We start from the raw sequence: 21,113 nt of genomic DNA on the forward strand, positions 1-21,113 counted from the left end.
CGCCACTTGTCTCATATGTCTTCAAAAAGTAGTCTTCTTTCAAGTATCTTTTAATTTATAAATTTCTTGATTTGCCTCTCAGATTGAGGGGGAAAATTTAAGTAGCTGTGACAAGTCATTAAACTTTGCCGCATGTGAGCAGGCACCATCAGCTCCTCGAATGGAGAGAGCCCGGCCGTAGTTCTGTGCTGCAGACGTCTTATCCTGGGGCATAAAACGGGGAGAGAAAGTAAGATAAATGGGTTCTGTCTTTCCCAACTGGTTTTTATTGGAGAGATTTTCCTGCAACTTTATTATCGGTAATACATCATTACCTGTGACATCAGGATCCTCTAATTTCAAAAGTACCCCTGTCGCAGGGAGGGGCGGAGTCTGGATGTAATGTAATGATTTTCAAAGGTTTAATAATCTAAGTAGAATTTCCAAGACATTGACGGAAATAGCATTAGTAATCATAATAAATCTCCCCTTATCTCCACGCTGTGATAAAATGTCTTGCACCTCTGGGAGGATTGTCTTTAGACATTAGCCACCTCTGCAGAATTTAACAAGTCCCCCCCACCCCCTTTTTAAGGGAAATTAAAACCAGTTGTCAGTGTTTGGATGGAGCAGGTGACATGTTGGATCAATCTGCTCCTGTATCACACAGCAGGTGACAAGAGTAAACCTCATCGCAGTAGTGAAAAGACCCCATAGAGGCTTTCATTGTAGGAAGTGTCCAGGGCTTCTTCTCAGTTTCAGTTTGTTGTGTCTTTGAAGCAGACCTCACAGAGCTGCGAAGTAGGTCGTATGACAGGCCCCCTAGGGAACAAGGCACCGTTGCCAAAACTGCTTCTGTCTGCACATTTGTGTGTGAGGTTGGTCGCGGAGTGGAGTGTGGGCAGCTTGGGCGGTGCAGAGAAGGCTGGTGCGTGGGCAACACGTTGTGTATTCTGAGCTCCTTTCCTTTATTAGTACACACGCCAATGATCACACGCCATTGATCAGACTCCTTCTTGACATTCCGGTCCATAGTGTAGATTCTGAGTTTGGGTGTTTGAGAAACATAGTAAATGATAGATTACATAGTAAATGATAGATTAGGTCTTCCTTCCCCAGATTAGTCTTCCTTTTTTTAAACAAACACAGTGGAAAGAGTTCTGGAAACTTCAAAACAGGTACCTGTTCTTCAGCCAGAGAGGACGCACTCCACCTGCTGTAGCTTCTGAGTAGCCCTGGCAGATAACGGAAGGAAATCCCCTATGTTACCCCCAGCAGTGGGCTCCCTTGAACTCTCAGATCCCCAAATCTCAGCACACTCACTGCACGGTCACCCTTCAGTTCATCAGCTGCGTCCTGGCACAATCCTGGCGTCTTTCCTCCTTACCCACCATGGCCTCCAAGGGGCTGTCATTTGTAGGGAGACTCTCCCGGGCAGCAGGAGGCCGGCAGGCGCCTGGGCTGCAGTTTCTGCCGTAGCTTCGGATTGACAGCCCAGAGGAGACCTGCAAAAAAGCAATGACCTGCAAAGGCCGTCGCTGACTTTTTCAGTGAGAGTGTGCACGTCTCCTCTGAGATCGCAGGGCTGGCCCTTGCCTAGGACCCACACAGGCCAGCCCGCGGGGACCTGGCAGGGAGGCCAAGTGCTGCCTTCCCGGGGCCCAGTTCACCCCTTTCAGCCTGTGCACTGGCTGTTTGTTTCCTCTGTCAGGAAGGTTCTAGAAGCCCCTTAGCTCACAGCAAGGGGGTCACCCTCTTACTATTTCAGTTCTCAGTTCAGACCTTGCCTCCTCAGAAAGTTCTTAACCACCTTGTCAAATTACCCACCCTCTCCCCGCTCCCTGTCACATCATCCTAGGTTTCTTTCCTCAAAGCACTTAAAGGTATCTGTAATTACCTTGTTTGCTCATCACGCACAGATTACCTACTAAAGCACACGCTTCATGAGGGCGAGAACCCGTGCATGTGCGGCAAATAGTGGATGCTCAGCAAATATTACCCAAATGAGCGAATCAAGTAAGCATACACATAAGAGAAAATATCAAAACGTAAAACTGGAAGAAGGGGAGGAGACACCAGAGGGCTCTTGGGTTTGGCTTCGATTGGGAAGCAAAGGAGTGGAGATTCTGCCCTCGGTTCTCAGGCTGTTGCTGACTTCCGGGGTGACAGCCCTCATCACTTCTGTCATTCTTGCGAAGGAGAATGGGCTTCAGACGGCTAAAAAGGGATGTTGTCGTTGTGGGAACTAGAAGCATTTTCAGGTGCAGGCCCAGTGAGGGATTGGAATGCTCTGCTAATTTGATGGGACATGAGTAATCGTGCCGTTCCCAGAATCTCTGGCTTGGGAATGATGACAGAGATGTGTAAAGAAGAAAAAGTCAATATGGATTTTTGTTGTAGTTCAGGATTGGCTTTGATTTCTTCAGCTCGGGGAGTCATATCGTAGAATATTGATGTCTCATTAAGTGAATGTTTTATTAATAGGAGGAGTCTTCTGTTCCTTCACTGAGATGGGAATGAGGAATCTGGTCCCTCCAGCCAGTCACCCCTGGCACTCGGTCACTCGGGTTCTCTGTGAAGCAGACACCGAGGCGGAGTTTTAAAGGCAGGAGGGTGTTTGTGGGGAGGGACCTCCTGCAAAGGATGAAGAGGAGAGGGAGCAGGGGCAGGTGGGGCGAGTGTGGGAGCACGGCGCAGGTCTGGCACCTCTGAGAGGGGTCAGGGAGCCAGGAGGATGGCTGAGCAAGTCCTGGCCAGGCTGTTGGAGAACCGCAGGGCAAGGCTGCGGGAAGGAGCTGTACGTTGGGCGGGAGCGGCCCAGCCCTGGTCCCCAGCGAGTTGTCATTGGCTGAAGCACCCAGCGGCGTGGTGTCCACGTGGGCGCAGTGGTGGGTCCCCAGGCCCGGCCTACAGGCACTCGGCGGGCAAGCTCCTCCGGCTCTCTGCCCCGGGAAGGAGGGTCTGCGGGGAGCATTCCACACCTGGCACGAGGTTCCCGTCCTTCCCAAGACATTTTCCTAATCACCTCCTGGTCCTCTCTCTCGCTTTTAAAAGACTCCGTGGTTGCCCTAGCTGGCTTGCCATATCTGTAATATTATCAACAATAGAAAATATATTAAGAAGAATAAAACATAAAAAATGTATGTAAATAAATAAAAGGCTCCGAGGTTCGTACAGCAGCGCTACTCCCAGGAGAAATACCCACACGGGACTTGTACCTGGGAGCTTTGTTCCTCGCCGCCCCACAGTGGAAATGTGGCCAGGGCTAAGAAATGGACATGATCTCCCATGTCAATTAAAAAGTGTTTACTTTTTTCTTTCCAGTTTTTGGATTCCCTACTCTCGTTCTTTGTCATGGTGGCCACCCAAACAGCAGGCATCGAAACACTAGCCACTCCCCCTGTCCGTTATGTCAGAAAGACCAGTTTTTTATTTTTGAAAGGAAACTTGCTGTTGAGCTTTGACTACCTGTCCTCTTTTCCTGTCTCCCTCCTTGCCATCACTTCCCACTTCCCCAACGGACCACTTTGTGGTGCATGGGGGCGGGGGGGCAGTTAGAAATGGCCTCAGGTACTGGCCAAAGTGAGATGACTCGGCGTCCTGTCCTTGCTTCTGAGAAAGCCATCAGTGAGAGCACAAGTAAATGATTACCTGAGAACACTCTTGTGAATGTCAGAAAATGAGGCTCTTGGAAGCTTCTGTTAACACTCTGTGCAAGTTGGGGCTATGACAAGATCAAAAGTTTCTTTGTAGCTTGGCCTGTGTCCTCAGTGGTTGAGTGCCGGACCCCATGAACCAGGAGGTCAAGGTTCGATTCCCAGTCTGGGCACATGCCTGGGCTGTGGGCTCTATCCCCAGTAGGGGGCGTGCAGGAGGCAGCCCATCAACGATTTTCTCTCATCATTGATGTTTCTATCCCTCTCTTCCTCTCCCTTCCTCTTTCTGAAATCATCAATGGAGACATATTTAAAAAAATGTTTTTTCTTTGCAAAATAGCTTCCCTAACTGACGGGTTTATTCCCTGGGCTCACTTCTGTGGTGTTTTCCACCCATTTTCTCGCCTGCCCCGGGTGCTTATCATCAACTCCCCACACCTATGGACAAGGTCATGGCACAGCTGGAGTCAGTCCAGGCATCTGGCAGGCAGGGAAGAGAGGGAGTAAATCTGCCAAGTGCCTACCTGGCCAAGCGGTTTCGTGTGGTGTCAGAGCTGGTGCCGCCTCGCCTGTCCCACCTGCTGGCGTGGAGGTTCCTACAACCAGGCACGTCCTGTGAGCGTCTCTAGACCCGGAGCAATCTGCAGTCCTTCTAACGCGGTGGGTGGGCTTTACCTATCCAGCTGCCCTGCCTCACCGGCCACCAGCCCCAGGGTGTGGGCTCCTGGCACCCCACCCTGCTGTGCGGATGCAGGTGGTGCCGCCACTCAAGGGCCACGTGGGCCTTTTCTGCCAGAGTCACACATGTCGTACCCGCCGAGCCAACAATGGCACATGTACTAGTAGGTAGATATCCAGGAGAAATACCCACACGAGACTTGTACAGGGGAGCTTTGTTCCTAACCGGCCCACAATGGAAACAGCCCAGATGTCTACCAGTGGGGGCTGGGTATACAGGTTGTAGTGTAGTCATTCCGGGGAATGTTATCACCCAGCAATCCTATATAATAAAGAGTTAATATGCTAATTAGACTGGATGGCAGAACGACTTCCAGAATGACCAATGGGTGAGGGGCGGGGCCATGAGGCAGCCGGGGCAGCAAGGCAGCCGGGGCCACAAAGGCCTACTCTTGCACGAATTTCGTGCATTGGGCCTCTAGTTAAAACTAATGAACTATGTGATTTACACAAGTGCAAATAACACATGCTGCATAGTTCATTTATGTCAAGTTCAGGAACAGGCAAAACTAATCTATGGTGACAAAAGTCAGAAAGTGGGATGAAGGGGTATATGGAATGAGAAAGGGATATGAGGGAACCTTTTTAGGTGATAAAAATAGTATATATCTTGATCTGGACTATGGCTACCTAGGTAGAATATAAAAATATATAAAATATCCCCTTAGATTTGTGCATTTGACTATTTGTAAATTAAAGAATAGCCTATATGTATTATACATGAATTTCTCAATGATATTTCATGCCAGAGCTCAAAAATAATCTAGCAGCCCACACCACATAGTTAACTATGGAAAGTCCTGACAGTGGCAAGTGTTGGCAGGGTATGAATGCCAGGATCTCTAACACTTGCTGGAAACAGTGTGGCAGGATCTGGCCAACTTCATTCAGCAGTGCCCTCCCGTGTGTGTCCCCTAGAGCAGCGGTCAGTTGGCGACCGCTGCCCTAGAGAAACCCAGACCGGAGTGTGCCAGGGGAAGTGTACAGAGATGTCTGTGGCATTGTGTTGCCTAACTGCCCAAACCTGGAAACGCCCCACGTGGCTGTGGTTAGCAAGCTGGACAGACACAGCACAGTGCCATCGTACAAGAACATTTCACCGATGGATGGAAAGGGCGAGAATCTGCCTCCCCGCCACATGGGCACCTCCGAGAGCACAGAGTGAAGGCGAGTCTGAAGGCCACATCGAGTGTTCAAAAAATGAGAAACCCTCTCCTGTGTGGTTGAAGGGTGCACCTGTAGGTGTAAAACTAAAAGATACGCTAAGCACTGAGGATTTAAAGAGAGGCCAGTGGTTACTTCTTAGGGTGGGATGGGATGAGGAAGAGTTGAGGGTCTGGACTGGCCCAGGGCTCCCCCTGTTCTGAGTGGAGGTCACACTGGGCTTCACTTGGTCATTTGTCCCCAGTGCATTTGTTTTGTGCAGCTTTCTGCACGTGTGTTGAGTTTCACCATCAAAGACGACAGTGAGTATTAGCCTTGCAAAGTAGGAGATTCAGACAGTGCTTTCCTCTGGGACAGGCAAGTACCGAGTGGCCCACCAACAAGCAGAGGGGAGCGACAGGACTTCTTAATGAACGTTCGCCCACAAGCAGCCTCGGCAGGCCGTTTGTTCTCTCTACGACTTGACTGCAGCCCAAAGAAGGACCTGCTGCTGCCTCGGGATTGTGTCGTTAAGAGGTGAATTGGGGAGCCAATACCTCCTTTCAGACTTAGAAAAAGGGAGTCAGAAGCCAAGGGGGTGGGATGTTGGGTGACGGGACCGAAGACAAAGGCCTCTCGCTGCTGCTGTGCTGGTGGCTGGCTCTGCTGAGTGAGGGTCTAGTTAGCCCGGAAGGCATCAGAGTCCTCCTGCAACCCTCTGAGATACTGTCACACCCCCCCCCCCCCAATACAGAACGAGGAAAGCAGGCCGCCCCTGGGGGCTTGAACCAGAGTCTTTGTGATGTCAGACCGGCCCTCACGACTCCCACACCACCTCCTCTGTTCCCTGCCAGTCACTCCGCATCTTTCGGCCTCGATGGAGGCTCACCATATAGACTGTTGACGGGCCAGTGGGGAAATACGTGGACCGGGTCTGTCCTCACTCCAGCACCAGCGGGATTACCCCTGGGCTCGAACATCTTGGCATCCACTTTCTGTCTGAGGCTAAATGGCTCAAGTCTCTAAAAAAGATCTTACCTGGACTTCAGGAGAAGAGGACAAATCCTAGAATAAGGGGCTTCTGGGGAAAAAATGAACCACTGGGCAGAAATAGGGGTCTGCATCTGCACAGGCTGGCAACAAGAAGAGGGGGCGGAGCTGAATTAGGGGTTTGAGCGTTTCTGGCCTGTTTTGCGCTTGTGAACTTGAGGCTCCTTTAATCACGGCGTCTGTTCTTCCTCCCGTCCATCCGGTGCCTGATAAGTGCTGGTCAGGGTGTTGAAGGAAAGCTGTGAACAAGATTGCCCCTCCCTTTGGGAAATTTTTAATCTCATGAATTTTTTTTGGGGGGGGGGGGCCTTGCTATTCTTGGTGCTAAAGGTCAAAAAGACTAATATTATTTGCCTGCAGAGTAATCTTGTGTGCACATGAATAAGCAGGTGGGACTTCGGAATGAGTTTTTATAAAAAGCCTGCATTATGGAGTACTCGTAAAGAAATGGAATTTGTTAACACCACTAAACAAGGAATCTGGGACCGGCTGCCTGGGGTTTGACTCCCAGCTCGGGAGCTGTGTGATCCTGTACAAACTGCTGCACCTCTCTGTCCCCGAGGTCCCACCTTGGGGATAACGAAAGTACCTGCCTCGTGGGTATTCGTGCTGAATGAATAGGACAAGGACAGTACCTACAGGAAGGGGGCCTGGCATGTGTTCACTGTCCTTCAAATCACAGGTCAGCAAGCACAATCTGCAGTCTATTGTGGTAAATAAAGTTTTATTGGAACTCAACCACACTCATTTATTTACATATGTCTATGACTGCTTTCACGCTACAAGGGCAGAGTGCTTGCGAAAGTACTCCGACACTATCTGGCCTGAAAAGCCTTAAATATTTACTTTCCTACTTTTTTTTTTATGATAAAGGGTTTTTTTGTTGTTGTTGTTTTAATGTTTTTATTGATTTTTTTAGAGAGAGAAGAAGGGAGAAGGAGAGATAGATGCACTGATGAGAGAGAAATAACGATCAGCTGCCTCCTCTATGCCTTCTACTGGGGGGTTGAGCCAGCAACTTGGGCCTGTGGCCTGACTGGGAATCCATCTGGTGGCCTCCTGGTTCAGGGGCCAGTGCTGCACCACTGAGCCACACCAGCAGGCTACTCTCTGACTCTTTACACAAAATGTTTGTCCACCTGCCTTGTCTGTGTAGAAGCTGTTATAGTAGCTCTGCTGTCACTGTTGTCTCCACACAGTGGCTTGTTAATGCCGGGACAGTGTGAACACCCTCTCAGGTCCTCCGTACCATTCGATAGACTTGACAGAGATGGATTTGATTTTGCCCAAATCACCATGTGATCAAAATGTGTTTCAACGAACTCAGGAGGATTCTATTTTAGTGTTTACCTTAAAGAGAGAAATCATTCAAACTCCTGTCTCCCTTTTGAGTGGGGAAGGTCATGCTGCATTATCTACAGCCCACCGGTAGTGTTGAACATCTTATCACGTGACCGTTTCCCATGTGAAGTTTATGTTTGCCTCATTGAATTATATGGAACTTTCCTGAAGTGTGCTAAAAATATGAGCTCCGTGGTCTTGACTAATTGGCTCATGTCTGTTATGGATTCAGGAAGGGCAGATGCTTATCTGGACACTTTTGATCTCAGAATCTTCTAGAAACAGGCGCACTTAGGCCATTTCCACAGTTTCCTGGGTTTCGGTGAGTCCAAACCTTCCACCGTAGCTATTAAGTATTTCCATTTCTTTTCTTAGCCACAGACAGGAAACGGGATGCTGGGAGGCTTCTGTTCTATCATTAATAGTGTTGCTAACAATAGTGTTAAGACAGAAAAATACTTCAAAAGTGACTCCTTTGGGGCTTCATTTGAATTCGAGGCTGGTGCTCGTTTGGCCAGCCTTCTCTGTCAATAGTTTGTCTTTGCACAAAGTTACAAGAGCCCGGGGAAATGTGCTTTTCCTGGCCGTTTCGATGGGATGTGGAGAGCAGAGAGAGTGGGAACATAGGTGCCCAGTTGCCTTTGCAGGAGTGCTTGCTGGAGCACTCGAGGCTGCCGCGTGACGCTCTGACCCGCTGCCCGCGGACCCCGAGGTGTAGGAGACCTGCTGTGTAGCGGCCAAGAGCACAGACTCCGGGTTTGAATGTCAGCTCTGCTTTTCACTAGTTGTACAACCTGCTCTTTGTGGCTCAGTTTTCTCAACTGTATCATGAGGTAATAATAATAATAATATAATAATAATAATAATAATGCCAAACCTATTGGTTTGTCCTGAGGAGCCAGTGACTCACTGTATGTACTTGTGCCTGGGCAGGTCAGCCCTCCCACCACCACCAGCATTGCTCCTGTTTCTTGTTGACCTGACTAGAGAGGCCGTGTGGCGGCAGGAGATGACGGTGGAGCTCCGAGTTCTGTCTCCATCGCTGCCTGGCTATTGAAATAGAATGTGTGCTGCTTGACTCACTTGGGTCAGACAAAAATGAAATGACATGATGGAGACAATGGTGAGAAAGATGGTTTGAGGTTTGGTGAAGGTCAGGAGAAAAAGGGTAGGGGATACGGAACCAGAAAGTGGGAGGAAGGAAGAAGCAGAGGCCTCTGCGGGTCACCCCTGGCCCGGCTGGGTGCCTGGCCAGGCCGGGAGGGTCTGTACATGCAGTCTTGTTCAGTCCACAGCAGCACAGTGAGAGAAGAGTTTTTAATCCCATAGGAAGGATGGGTAAACTGATGTTCAGAGAGATTGGCTCATTTGTCCCTGCTCATGCCGCAGAGCGATGATTTGAGCCCAGTGTTACTGGACTCCAGCATGCCCTCTCACATTGACGTAACTTCCTAATCATTGTCAAAATCACTGAACTGTTGTGTGCCTCAGTTTCCCCTCTGTGAATTAAGTCATTGAACCGAGCATCAGAAGGAAGCTACAAGAATGCACACACCATGTCAGTTATGCCACGAGAGAGAGGCAAAGAATGGAACTGTTCAGGGATAACATTGATTTTGTCACTAGATGACTCTGTATCAGGCCAGCCCTACCCAGTAATTTTAAGTGTTTAAAGAAAAATTGATAGTTTTTTCTTATAAGAAGTTTTGGGGAGTCCTGAAGAGCTAAACAATCATGGGGCTAATAGCAAGTTTGAGCTTTCTATTGTTAGTTTAGCTTATACACTTCACTAAAACTGGTTGATTCCTTATTTTTGGTGTTTTCCTCTAACGACCACCACGTTCCAAGTTTGGCTCAGTGGATAGAGCATCGGCCTGCGGACTCAAGGGTCCCCGGGTTCGATTCCGGTCAAGGGCATGTACCTTGGTTGCAGGCACATTCCCGGTGGGGGGTGTGCAGGAGGCAGCTGATCGATGTTTCTCTCTCATCGGTGTTTCTGACTCTCTATCCCTCTCTCTTCCTCTCTGTAAAAAAATCAATAAAATATATTTAAAAAAAAAAAGATTAAAGACCACCACGTTCTGACCATACACCTTCCCGTGTAATACTTTGTTCATTGGTGTGTGTGTGTGTGTGTGTGTGCATGTTTTCAGGGTAATTCCATAATCTTTAGTTACTGCTGCATAGTCTTGTCTATATGTTGATTGTTCATCATATCTTATAAAGGGTTTTCTTTTTTTCCTATATAACTAAAGCATTGAAAATATTAGGTTATTAACACACTGAAAATGCAATCAATCAGATGATTATCATCTAATGTTTTAATGATCACATTTTTAATCCAATTATGCATGTTTGAATCTTTCAAATTTTCTTTAATTAAAGATTGCCTCCTGGCACTGCTATCAGAAATAAGAAATTGAACAGAATTGAGCCAGATATAATTGAATGTTGAAAGGAAGCTGCCAGGATAACTGGGCTGCGCTGGGCTTAATGGCTGACCATGACTTGAAAGCCCTCATACAAAATTTTCTAATTGATAAGAAAAATTTAATCATCTTCGGATAGACTCCGTTTGCATTCAAATAGCTATTTCTTGTTCTAAATAAACCTCCCTTAACTGATTATTCATATTGTCGTTTAGAATGCTTAAAAGTGAAAGACAGAGTTGGGTGAAATGTAGACTCCTTAATACAGTGTGTATTTAATATAAAAGTCATACATTATTCATTTTTGCAATTTGAATAACTTTGAATTTAGCATCCCTGTTCCTCATCTTTCTCTTTGATGAACAATTAATTATTAAAATATAATATTGTCTGCACACGGCACTGGGATCCTTGAGAGGGGGATATGAGATGCACTTCTCTTCAGTTCTTTTATCTAGTAACACACAGCACCTGCTCATCATGATATCGTGGAACGAGTGTAGTATAAGTAGAGCGTTTCAGATATTTTTCTCTAGTTAAGTGGCTGGGATAGGAATGTTTTGACTTCAAATTACTAATTAGGATAGAAATTGAAAGCAGAAGGCTCTGATCAGGATGGGTTTGAAGTCAAACTGGCCTTTTATAGTGAGACTAGTAGCCCTGCGCACGAATCCGTGCGCCAGTAGCTCTCTGCTGCCCTCCTGTAGCTCCCCTCTTCCCCCTCCCCACCTCATAGCTTGCTGCCCTGCCTCCTCCTGTAGCTTTTCGCCGCCTGCTTGTAGTTCAATGACCCACCCTCCTGCAGACCCCTCATCTGGTCATTATGTGATTGGTCGTTACGCTCAAGGCGTAACGAATAATTAGCATATTCCTCTCTTATTATATAGGATTCCTTTAACAAGCACTTATATGTGCTATTCCTGTGCCTCAGCCTGGAACTACTGTTAATTCATTCAATATTCAGAATCTCCTTATGAAGTTGATAATATGAGAATCCCAGTTTACAGATGAGGGTTCAGTTACAGGGAGGTTCGGTAACTTGTCTTAGGTCAGACCTTTAAGTAGACAAGTTAGGATTCAAACCTGGGGACCTGGTTCTAGCACTTCTCTCCATTTTACAATATCTACATTTATTACAACTTTCTGGAGTTTTTAAGGGGAAAGTGCATTCCTTCTTCTTCCCATGAGCTGTATGTCTGGAACTCTCCGTTTGGGGTCCAGCCGTTGAGCACCGTGGCTTAGGTGAGCTTTGTGGACAGCGCCGGAAATGCGGGCCACCGTGTCTGAAACTGTGTCTGACTTAGAATGGAGCACCATGGGCACCCCATCTGTCAGCGGACACCGTCTGTGGCACTGAGCAGGAAATGGCATTTTGAGGCAGATCAGTAAAAATTGACGTTAAATTTGAACTTTAAATCTCAAGGGGGAAAGAAAGCAACCCAAGATTTAATTCTCTAATGTTTGTTCACAAAAGAAATTCTCATTAGTGATGGAGGCACCTGAACATGTTGTAGTTATGATATCTAGGTGGCTTTCTAACATTTACCCCCAGCCCCCAGCAGGGCTTAAAATAAGGGAGGTGCCCCGGCCGGGTGGCTCAGTTAGTTGACGTGTCGTCTCATGCACCACAGGGTTTCCAGTTCAATCCCTGGTTGGGGTGGGGAGTGGGGCAGTCAATCTATGTCTCTCACTCACATCAGTGTTCTCTCTCTCTTTCTCCTCTCTTTCTTATCAGTGAACATACCCTTGGGAGAGGATAATAATAATAATAATAATAATAACGAGCGTAAAATATGCTCTGGGGGCCAAATCAGTTCTACTGCCTGTTTCTATATGGCCCTAAACTCAGGATGGTTCTTATATTTGAACCCTAATTAAATGAAATGGCGTTTCTCCCCAAAAGAATTCCATTTTTATTATAGAAGACCCAGATTTTAAAAACTGTCCTCAGTGATTATTAGCATTTTGAATAATGTTAATAAAGTTGCGGAAATGTTGGTTATATAAGTATCCCCTTGGCCTGCAAAACCTAAAGTACTTATTACCTGGCACTTCACAGAAAACATGTGCTAATCCCTGGGGTCAGACAGGGTGAGCCGGCCTGCTCTCAGCCAAGTGCTGGCCTTGATAAGTCGGGGTGTACAGGGCACGGTGCCAGGCCTCTCACATTGATTAGCTTGCTTAATTTTCACAGCCACCCTGAGCAGTAAATGCTCTCAGTGTCCCCATTTTGCAGATAAGGGAACTACCGGCGAGGTTAAGCTCTTTCCCTGAAGTCACACACAGCTGTTTCCAAAACTATGCTAGAGCTTCGGCAAAGAAAACTCGAAAATTCCACCCTGGACTCCTGAGGTGGATGAAGAATGTGGCAGGTGGGAGGTGCCTTTAAGGCACTCGTCATCCAGTACTTTAAAAAGTAAGACACGTGCGCAAGCACTTAAAGGAAACACAGGGTTATGGTTATGTAAGATGTACGTGGGTAGGCTTCGGTAGTTTAGAGGAGTAATAATAACAATACAAGTAGTAATTAAAATAAGAATGATATTAATTGTTTACGACATGTTTGCTATGTCCCACGCTCTTCCTGAACCCCTTTCTGGTAATGATTTATTTAATTTTCTCGACAGCCTGGGAAGGTTTGGTAACAGATCACGCGGCTCCCAGGTAGAAGAGCCGGGACTTGAACCGGGGGACTGAGACGCTGCTCCCTTCTCCAGCCCCTGGAGGGATGGAGTGAAGCGCCAAGGAGGGCAGTGGTGCGACTGGGGTTTTCAGCCCTCGGTGGCTTTCCCTGCTCCCAGGCTCACTGCTCCAGATTCTCAGGGGTTTCCCTGAAGAAAGAATCCCATCCGAGTGTCTGTCTTCTCCCCCAGTTTTAACTTTGGCTCCATGACTTCACCCTGGTCTTCCACTTCCCTAGCAGTAAAATTAAAGAATTAGACCAACGTGGTGCTTTCCAGTATCCTGGGCTCCCAGCTCAGCTTCAGCCCGGGTGGCTGCTCGTTCAGCCGTGGGAGGTGCCCAGCTCCTGCGTGGATTTTGTTTGTAAAAAGGGGCTCTTTCAAAAGGGGTTCTTTCGCTCCTGAAGCCACTGAACTGGGGACCTTCCGGGTCTCAGAGCTCCGAGATCCAAGTGGATGACGGTAGTGGAAGGAACAAGAACAAAGCCACCTCTCTGTGCCCCTTCGCCAGGTCTGCCCCCCCTCCCCCCATCTGATGCACCTTCTAACCAGTAAAGCCAGCACCTGCCCTTGTCGGTCAAGGACAGAGAAGCCCTCGCATCTGTAGCAGTGGTCACGGCAGCAGTTTCCACGTGTCCCTGTTGAAGTCACGGGCCTCTACGGGAACAGTTCCCTTTGAAATCTGGCCTCTGAGCTGGCAGCACAGGCCTTTCTGCCATAGCTTTTATGTTCCTTAAAGCCCGGCCTCTTCCTCGCGTGGGTGCTTCGTGGGGCTTTGCCTCGCCGTGGCTTGCAGGGACTTCTGCTCACTCCCTGTCTGCCTGCAGCGTTCTCAACTGCAGCCCTAACGTAGGGTCAGGCCCCCGGGAAAACTAAAGATTTTCTGCTCCTTCCGTCCCAAGCCCTTGATCCTGAGGAAGGCTGTGTGCTGTGCTGGGAAGCCAAGTTCACCTTCAGCATGAGGGAGAAATGAAGGTGGTGATTTTCTGGCCTCCAGTGTCAAGCCCTACGCACCCTCAGTTGCTTACACGGCTCAGGAGGTACAAGCAGAGGCCAGAATAGTTCCTGCTCTTAGGCCGGCAGGCCCAGCCAAGCGCGCTTGCAGGGATCCCCCATCATTAGGCGGCGGGAACCAGGTTTAAATGAAAGCCCAGACTTGCCAGAGGGCACAGGGACAATCCCATTGTGTCGGCCTTTTGTCGAACAGAAACCGCTTTTGTCGTTTTGATTATGGAGCCCTGTAACTTGGAGGACTTTTGCCTTGATTGTTAATATTTAATATTTCCTTCAGAAAAGCGAATGGAAAACCCATGTCAGAAACCAGCCAAGGTTTCTGAGCCTCATGGATAACTGCAGCCCCCTCGCTGTTCCCCGGTGACCTTGGCTTTAGTTATTGAACCTCTAGGTGCCTTGTTTCCATGGGTGTGAAATGGTCGGACTAAAAGTATGTATTTTACAGGGTCGTGAAGCGAGAGAGTGCAGTGATGGTTCGTTAGAACGGAAGCCTGCCCGGTGGTGTGGCTCAGTTGGATGGGCATCATTCCATGCACCGAAAAGTTGCGGGTTTGATTCCTGGTCAGGGCATGTGCCCGGGCTGCGGACTTAATCCCCAGTAGGGGGCGTGCAGGAGGTAGCCCATAGATGTTCCCTTCCTCTCTCTCTAAAAATCAATTAAAAATCTTTTCAGAAGAAGAAGAATGGAAGCCTGGATTCTGAACTGCCTGGTTCTGCAATCCAGCTGTGTAAATCGTTAGTAATAATAGGACCCACTTCACAGGGCTATTTTGAGTATTAGATAAATTAGTCTTTATAAAGGTCTCAGACCAATGCCTGGCACATATAGTAAGTGCTATTTAAATGTGTTCAACATATAAAAACTCAGACTAGAGCCTGGCATATAGTAAATGTTTTGTTCGACTAATTTCTGCCAAGAGGAAATGCAATTTTAATTATTCTAATGTAATCTATTTCTGTTGGGGGTTTTGTATCATTCCCAGTTACCTATGCCTCTTTTTTAAAAGTATATATTTTTATTGATTTTTTTACAGAGAGGAAGGGAGAGGGAGAGGGATAGAGAGTTAGAAACATCGATGAGAGAGAAACATCGATCAACTGCCTCCCGCACACTCCCCACTGGGGATGTGCCCGCAACCAAGGTACATGCCCTTGACCAGAAACGAACCTTCAGTTCGCAGGCTAACGCTCTAACCACTTAGCAAAACCGGTTAGGGCTACCTATGCCTCCTGAGTTTAGGGATACACATTTGCCCAAAAACCTGCACTATTTGTTCTGTAAGAAAGAAGAAGGAGGAGGCATGAGGCTTGGGACAAATGTTCCTGTAGGCACAGGTGTGTCCATGAAGTAACCTGGGTCCCTGAAGTCCCCCAGGAATGTGCTGGGGTCCAGGGATGGAGTTAAGGCAAGACGTTAGCAGATGCAGTAGCCTAAAAGGGATGAGGAAGAAACCCCAGACTTAACCTCAGGTCAGGGCTAGACCTTTGGAGCCCCAGGTAGAGACTAGAACTTTCTCTGATTGTGAAAGAAGCTGGATGACCTGGGAGCCTGATTGGGAGAATTACAACCCTGAGCCCTCGCCCATGTTGCACTGTTCCTTCCTGCCTCAGGACCTTCGCACATGCTGTTCCCAGGCCTAAAATGCTCTTCTTCTCTCCCGCCCCCTCCCTTCAACACGCCCCTAGCTCACTTCAACTCCTTTGGCTGAGTCAGACCGTGCAAGCTCCGGGGTCCCCCTGCCTCTGCTCTTACCCCAGCTCTGCCACCTGGAAGCTCTGTGACCTTGGGAAGGTACTCGCCCCTTCGGCGCCTGTTTCCTCGTAGAGTGACTGTGAGGGATCGGTGCTGGGTCCCAGCTGAGATGCCATTTCTTCCACATCAGGGAAGACCCTTCCCCTCCCCTTTTATAAAAGAAAGAAGCCTGTTGTCAGGGCGACCACTTCGTAAGTTCAGGGTCGTTCCTAGTTAGGTTTCACTTCCGTCTCCCCAGGCCCTGGGTGAAAGCAAAGTGATGTAACCGACGCTGGAGCTGCACCTTGACCCACGGTTCCTTCTCCACCCGGTTCTCTCATGGGTGCCCCCACGTGGGCTCCTGTGGTTATTCGTCCTGAAGTATTGTATAGGGAAGGGCTCTCTGGTGAAATGAGATTGTGAGGGTTTGGATTAAACAAAGTCAAGCCCATTGCTCCTCTCAGGGCTGCTCAGGGACTTGACTGTACCATTTCCTGGGGAACATCGCTCACCGTGGAACCTGTTTTCATGAGACGCAGCGCAGCCCTCAGAACATGCCCTGGGCCCCGCTGCTCTGTTTCCTGTGGCTTTCCCACCAGGCTGTGCCTCCCGGGATGTGAGCAGACAAGCGTGTGATGTGGCACCAGCATGCAGGGGTTTGCCTGTGGGTCTGCGGTATGCTACGACTGACAGTTGTCTTCTCTTTTGCCTCTTCCCCCAAACAGAGAAGGAGACCTTTCTGGATCCTTTCATCCTCCGGGACCTCCTGCCGGCATCCCTGGGCAGCTATTACCGGTACACAGGTTCTCTGACCACCCCTCCGTGTAGCGAAATTGTGGAATGGATAGTCTTCCGGAAGCCCGTGCCCATCTCCTACCACCAGGTAGACACCCAGTCCCCAAAGGGGCTTCTGTGTTTGTTGGTTTGCTTTGTATTGTCTTAACTAGCTAACGTGGCTAGATAGGGTTTGTTTTTTTAATATTTTGGACCTTCTGATCCTCATTGATTCACTTTCCAACCAACATGTTTTTGAAACTAAGAATTGTAAAATATAAAACACAGTTTTTCAGCTATAAATTAACTAGCTAGAGAGACTTGCAGGCATGAAATTGGATGGTATTTCGACTGCAAGCAGCTAACAGCTCTCCTCAGTGGTGATAGGATCTTGTGCCAGGAACTCGTCTACGCCCCTGACATGTGGTAACACACTTCATCCTCATGAACAACAGCCTCATGAGGGAGCTACTGTTGGTACCCCTACTCCACAGAGGAGAGACACAGAAGTGCAGTTACTTGCCCAAGGTCACACACCGATTACCCAGCCATGGTGGCAAAGATCATGCTCAGAACCACTAACCCTACCCAACATTCAGAAAAGGGAGAGATTTGTATACATGAAGAAAGAAAAGGAAAACACCCTTGATGGAGTTCTCTGTGTGCCAAGCACGCCACTAAATACATTATATATGTTCAATCTAATTGCAAAACAATGTTGAGAGATGGTTTTGACACTAAGATTGGACACATAAGGCCATCAAGGTGTGGAAAGTCTGGGTAACATGCCCCAGTATTCATGGTTCGTGAATGTTGAAGCCAGAAACCAAGCCTGGCTTTGTCTGATTTCAAAACCCGTGCTGCTAACCTCGACACTGAACTGCTTATCTCTGAGTGTGGCCTGGGCAGTTTTCATAGGAAGCTGAATTTAGGCTGAGCCGATAACTGTGGGCAGGAATTGCTGAAATGGACATGGGGCTGGGGGCAATGTCAGAGGAAGTGGAGCCTCCAGGGGAGGCTGGGGTCTTGCAATCACCTCATCAGGAATAAGAGATGAATGAAGAAAGCTCTCAGAGGGATTATCTTAGTTGCCAAAGAAAGCAGCATACACTGAGGTAGCAGAAGCATCGGCTTCTTCTCCATAATTCTAGGAATAATGGGAAGGATTTGTAAGAAAGGCATTTGAGCCATTAACCAGCAATGTCTAAAAATGGGACGTTCCCATCTGGCTGTTCCTAGAAAGGCCTCCCCAGAGCCTGACAGCAGGGGTAGGGATGTAGCACAGGGAATCGCGAGGTTTGGGAATGATGTGATAATTCAGTAATATAACTGAAGACACCAGCAACAAGATTATGAACCTGACTGGCCTGGAAAAGAGTCCAAAGATGTTCCAAGAGCAGAGGATGGAATAGGGAGTAGGGGCAGTTGGTGGATGGTGTGCTGGTCAGGTCTCTTATGGAGTAAGAAACAGAAACCCCTTTCAGGGGTAGCTCAGTGCGGGGGAGTATTTTCAGGAAACAATGGTGCGGGGGATCCTGAAGCCATCCTGACCAGGAATATAACTAGCAAGTGAGGTTCATGCTTCACTCTCTCTGGGGCCACGCAGGCTCTTACATCTCGGAGTTTCTGCTATGGCTTTGTGATTCGGTACTTTTGCAAAATTCTGGTCTCTTCTCTCCCAGGATTTTGTTTGAAAAAAGGGGCTCTTTCGCTTTTGAAGCCACTGAACTGGGATTATATTTTGTTTTTTTTCTTTTCCAATATGGTTAGTGTAGTACCTATTGACCTTTCACCTCAAGGTTAGTTACCAGCCGACAACAGTCTTGATCTTATGTCAGACTAGTAGCCCTGCGCACGAATCCGTGCACCAGTAGCTCTCTGCGGGGCCTGGCCGCTCCGCGCCCGCTGCCCAGAGGCCCATCCGCAGCTGGGCGCAGAACACTTGCCTTGTCACCAGGGCGATGACACAAGCGTTCTACGCCCTGGCCTGGCCAGAGGCCCTCCGTGGCCAGGGTGGAATGCTTGCCTCATCACCGCGGCGATGAAGCAAGCATTCCGCCAGGCCGCTTGCGCTGCCCACTCTCAGCGGCCGCCCCCCCAGGACTGGGGGACTCCGTCAAGGCTGAGAGGACTGGGCGCCACCATCTTGTTGCTATGGGCGCCGCCACCTTTGTGACGGTTAATTTGCATATTACCCTTTTATTAGATAGGATAGTATTCAAGAAGATAGGTCCAATAGACATTGGCCAACCAACGAGTTGGTGGGTCTTGGGTCATATGCCCGATTTGAATAAGTCAGCAGTCACTTCCTGAGACATGAGGGTTGCCCCTGGGGATAAAAGGAGCAGTTTGTTCAGGAGCTTCGTGCAGGAGAGACACCACGTCTCAGTAAAGAAGTTAGGTGGCGTGGACCCAGGCCAAGCAGATGTATTTGGCCTCACTGCTGTTGGCTAACATTTGACTTACAGAGTTTTTTCTTTTAATTCTGCCCTTATCAAAAACGAAGGACTAGTGCCCTGGCCATTGTGGCTCAGTTGGTTGAGCGTCATCCCATGCACCGAAAGGTCGCCGATTCAATTTCCCGGTCAGGGCACATGCCCAGGTTGTGGGTTCCATCCCAGGTCGGGGTGCGTACTGGAGGCAGCCGATCGATGCTTCTCTCTATCTAAAATAAATAAAAGCATACTGCAGGAAAGAAGGACTAGCAATTTGGTTTCCGAACAGGATCTGCCAGCCTCAAGGAGATAATGAACTATGAAGCGAATTTTCTTCCTAATGGTGAAGCCAGCATCGTTTTATCAAAATGAAATTCCAGTCCATGTGTTTGCATCCTCAGGACTGGGGGAGGAGCTTTGTGGATTAAGATACATGCTTTGTCTTCAGAGATAAAAAGGCTTGGGATAAGGAGGTTAAGAAAGCCAAGCCTGGCCGTGTGAGGGGCAGAGGCAGAGCGCGGTGGTTGCCAGGTTGGGAAGCCATCGGACGCAGGCTGGGTTTTACTGCGGTCTCTGGGTTTCGGCTTGCGTCTTGCCAAGTGTGTGTCGGGTAGAAGCATTTTGACATTTGGTAACTGGGCCTTCGTCTTTGTTAAGACTGGTTTACCCTCAAACTCCCTGCCACCCATGCACTCGAAGAGAAGACATGAGGGCAGAGTTTTCCTCTCTGACTTTCAATAGATGACTTCTCTGTAGCTATTAATTATTGTTTCAAGAAAATAGTGAAGAAATAAATTAATCATATCGGCTCCCTTGTGTCTTTACTATAAACCATCTTCAGATAAGACTTGACTTGATCAGGCACAGCTTCGTAGATCCCTGTCTGTCTCCCAGGGGAGGAAACAGCTCGTTTCTATGTGGCCACGCTGGGTCCCTGCTGGCCCGCTGCATGAGGTCACAGCGTGTCTGCCCTGGGAAGGAAGGCATTCGCCGTCGCAGTGGTAGCGCGGCAGACCTCCCGGCCCTGCCAACATTCTTTCTGAAGTTAGCACAACATGTTCATTTCAGAAGGGCAGCTGGCCAATTTGGAGGAGCCAGGCAGACAATTCCATGTCTGCGTCTGTCGGAAAGGGGACGTCCCCAATCCTTCATCCTTCTCGCTGTCTCCTCTCCTCTCTCACACAGTGCGTGCCTGAAGCAGCAAAAATGAGAGCATGTTCACCATGAAGTATTGTGGTTGGCGCAGACTGTTGGCTGGTAGGATGTGGGTTTCTTTGAAATCTTCCAGAGCAAATAGGAGCAATTACTTATTTTTTTTTCTCCTTTGTGAGTCTACTTGGACCTTCAAACCAGGCTCGGAGCCAGTGAACCCTGACTCTGCCTCGTGTGACCGCCTAGAACTGAACACGGTGTTGCCGATGAAATCACACGCGGGCTTCGGTGGCCAGCACACAGGGTAGCTTGTGTGGCTCCATTAAACATCCACCGTTAATACCAGGCAGAAACGGTGCCACGGCTCAGTCACCCAGACACTGTGGTGACACTCAGTCCTGGTGTCGAAGGTCAGAGAGCAGGCCTGGCACGTTGGGAAGGTGCCAGCTGTGTCCTGACCAGGCAGAGGACGTGGTGCGGATGTGCTTTATTCTAGGACAGTGGCTCTCAAATGCTGGTGCTTGGGCCTTTGAAGACCATCCCAGCCTTCCCTTTCCAGGACTGTTTGCTTCCTGTAGTTTAAAATATGACGCCACCTGTCATTTTCCTGAGCGTGCATTTTATCTTAGTGCTTTTTGGGGACACTATCAGAAAGGCAGTAAATGTCTAAATATGTCCAGTTTGTTTACTTTTATTGTGTGTTTTTTAATATATTTTTATTATTCTCAGAGAGGAAAGGAGAGGGAGAGAGAGATAGAAACATCAATGATGAGAGAGAATCATTGATCAGCTGCCTCCTGTACACCCCACACCAGGGATTGAGCCCACAACCCAGGCATATGCCCGGACCAGGAATGGAACCATGACCTCCTGGTTCGTAAATCGATGCTCAATCACTGAGGCAAGCCAGTCGGGCAAGTTTGTTTACTTTTGGATGCTTGATTTTTTTTCCCCCCTAAGAATAAGTTGGAGTGGATAGGGAAGGTTTA

The 21,113-nt window shown here is 48.5% G+C and overlaps 1 protein-coding gene across 2 annotated transcripts in view; it reads left to right on the plus strand.

Annotated features, from left to right (window-relative positions):
- PTPRG (protein tyrosine phosphatase receptor type G) overlaps positions 1-21,113 on the plus strand; it is a 649,319-nt gene that overhangs the window by 507,209 nt on the left and 120,997 nt on the right. For both annotated transcript variants that reach the window (XM_008146280.3, XM_008146281.3), the window contains exon 7: positions 16,489-16,646. In XM_008146280.3, coding sequence (XP_008144502.1) covers positions 16,489-16,646 — 158 coding nt within the window. The remainder of the gene's footprint in view (positions 1-16,488; positions 16,647-21,113) is intronic.

This window comes from Eptesicus fuscus, chromosome 18, assembly GCF_027574615.1.
Source record: "Eptesicus fuscus isolate TK198812 chromosome 18, DD_ASM_mEF_20220401, whole genome shotgun sequence".
Lineage (NCBI taxonomy): Eukaryota > Metazoa > Chordata > Mammalia > Chiroptera > Vespertilionidae > Eptesicus > Eptesicus fuscus.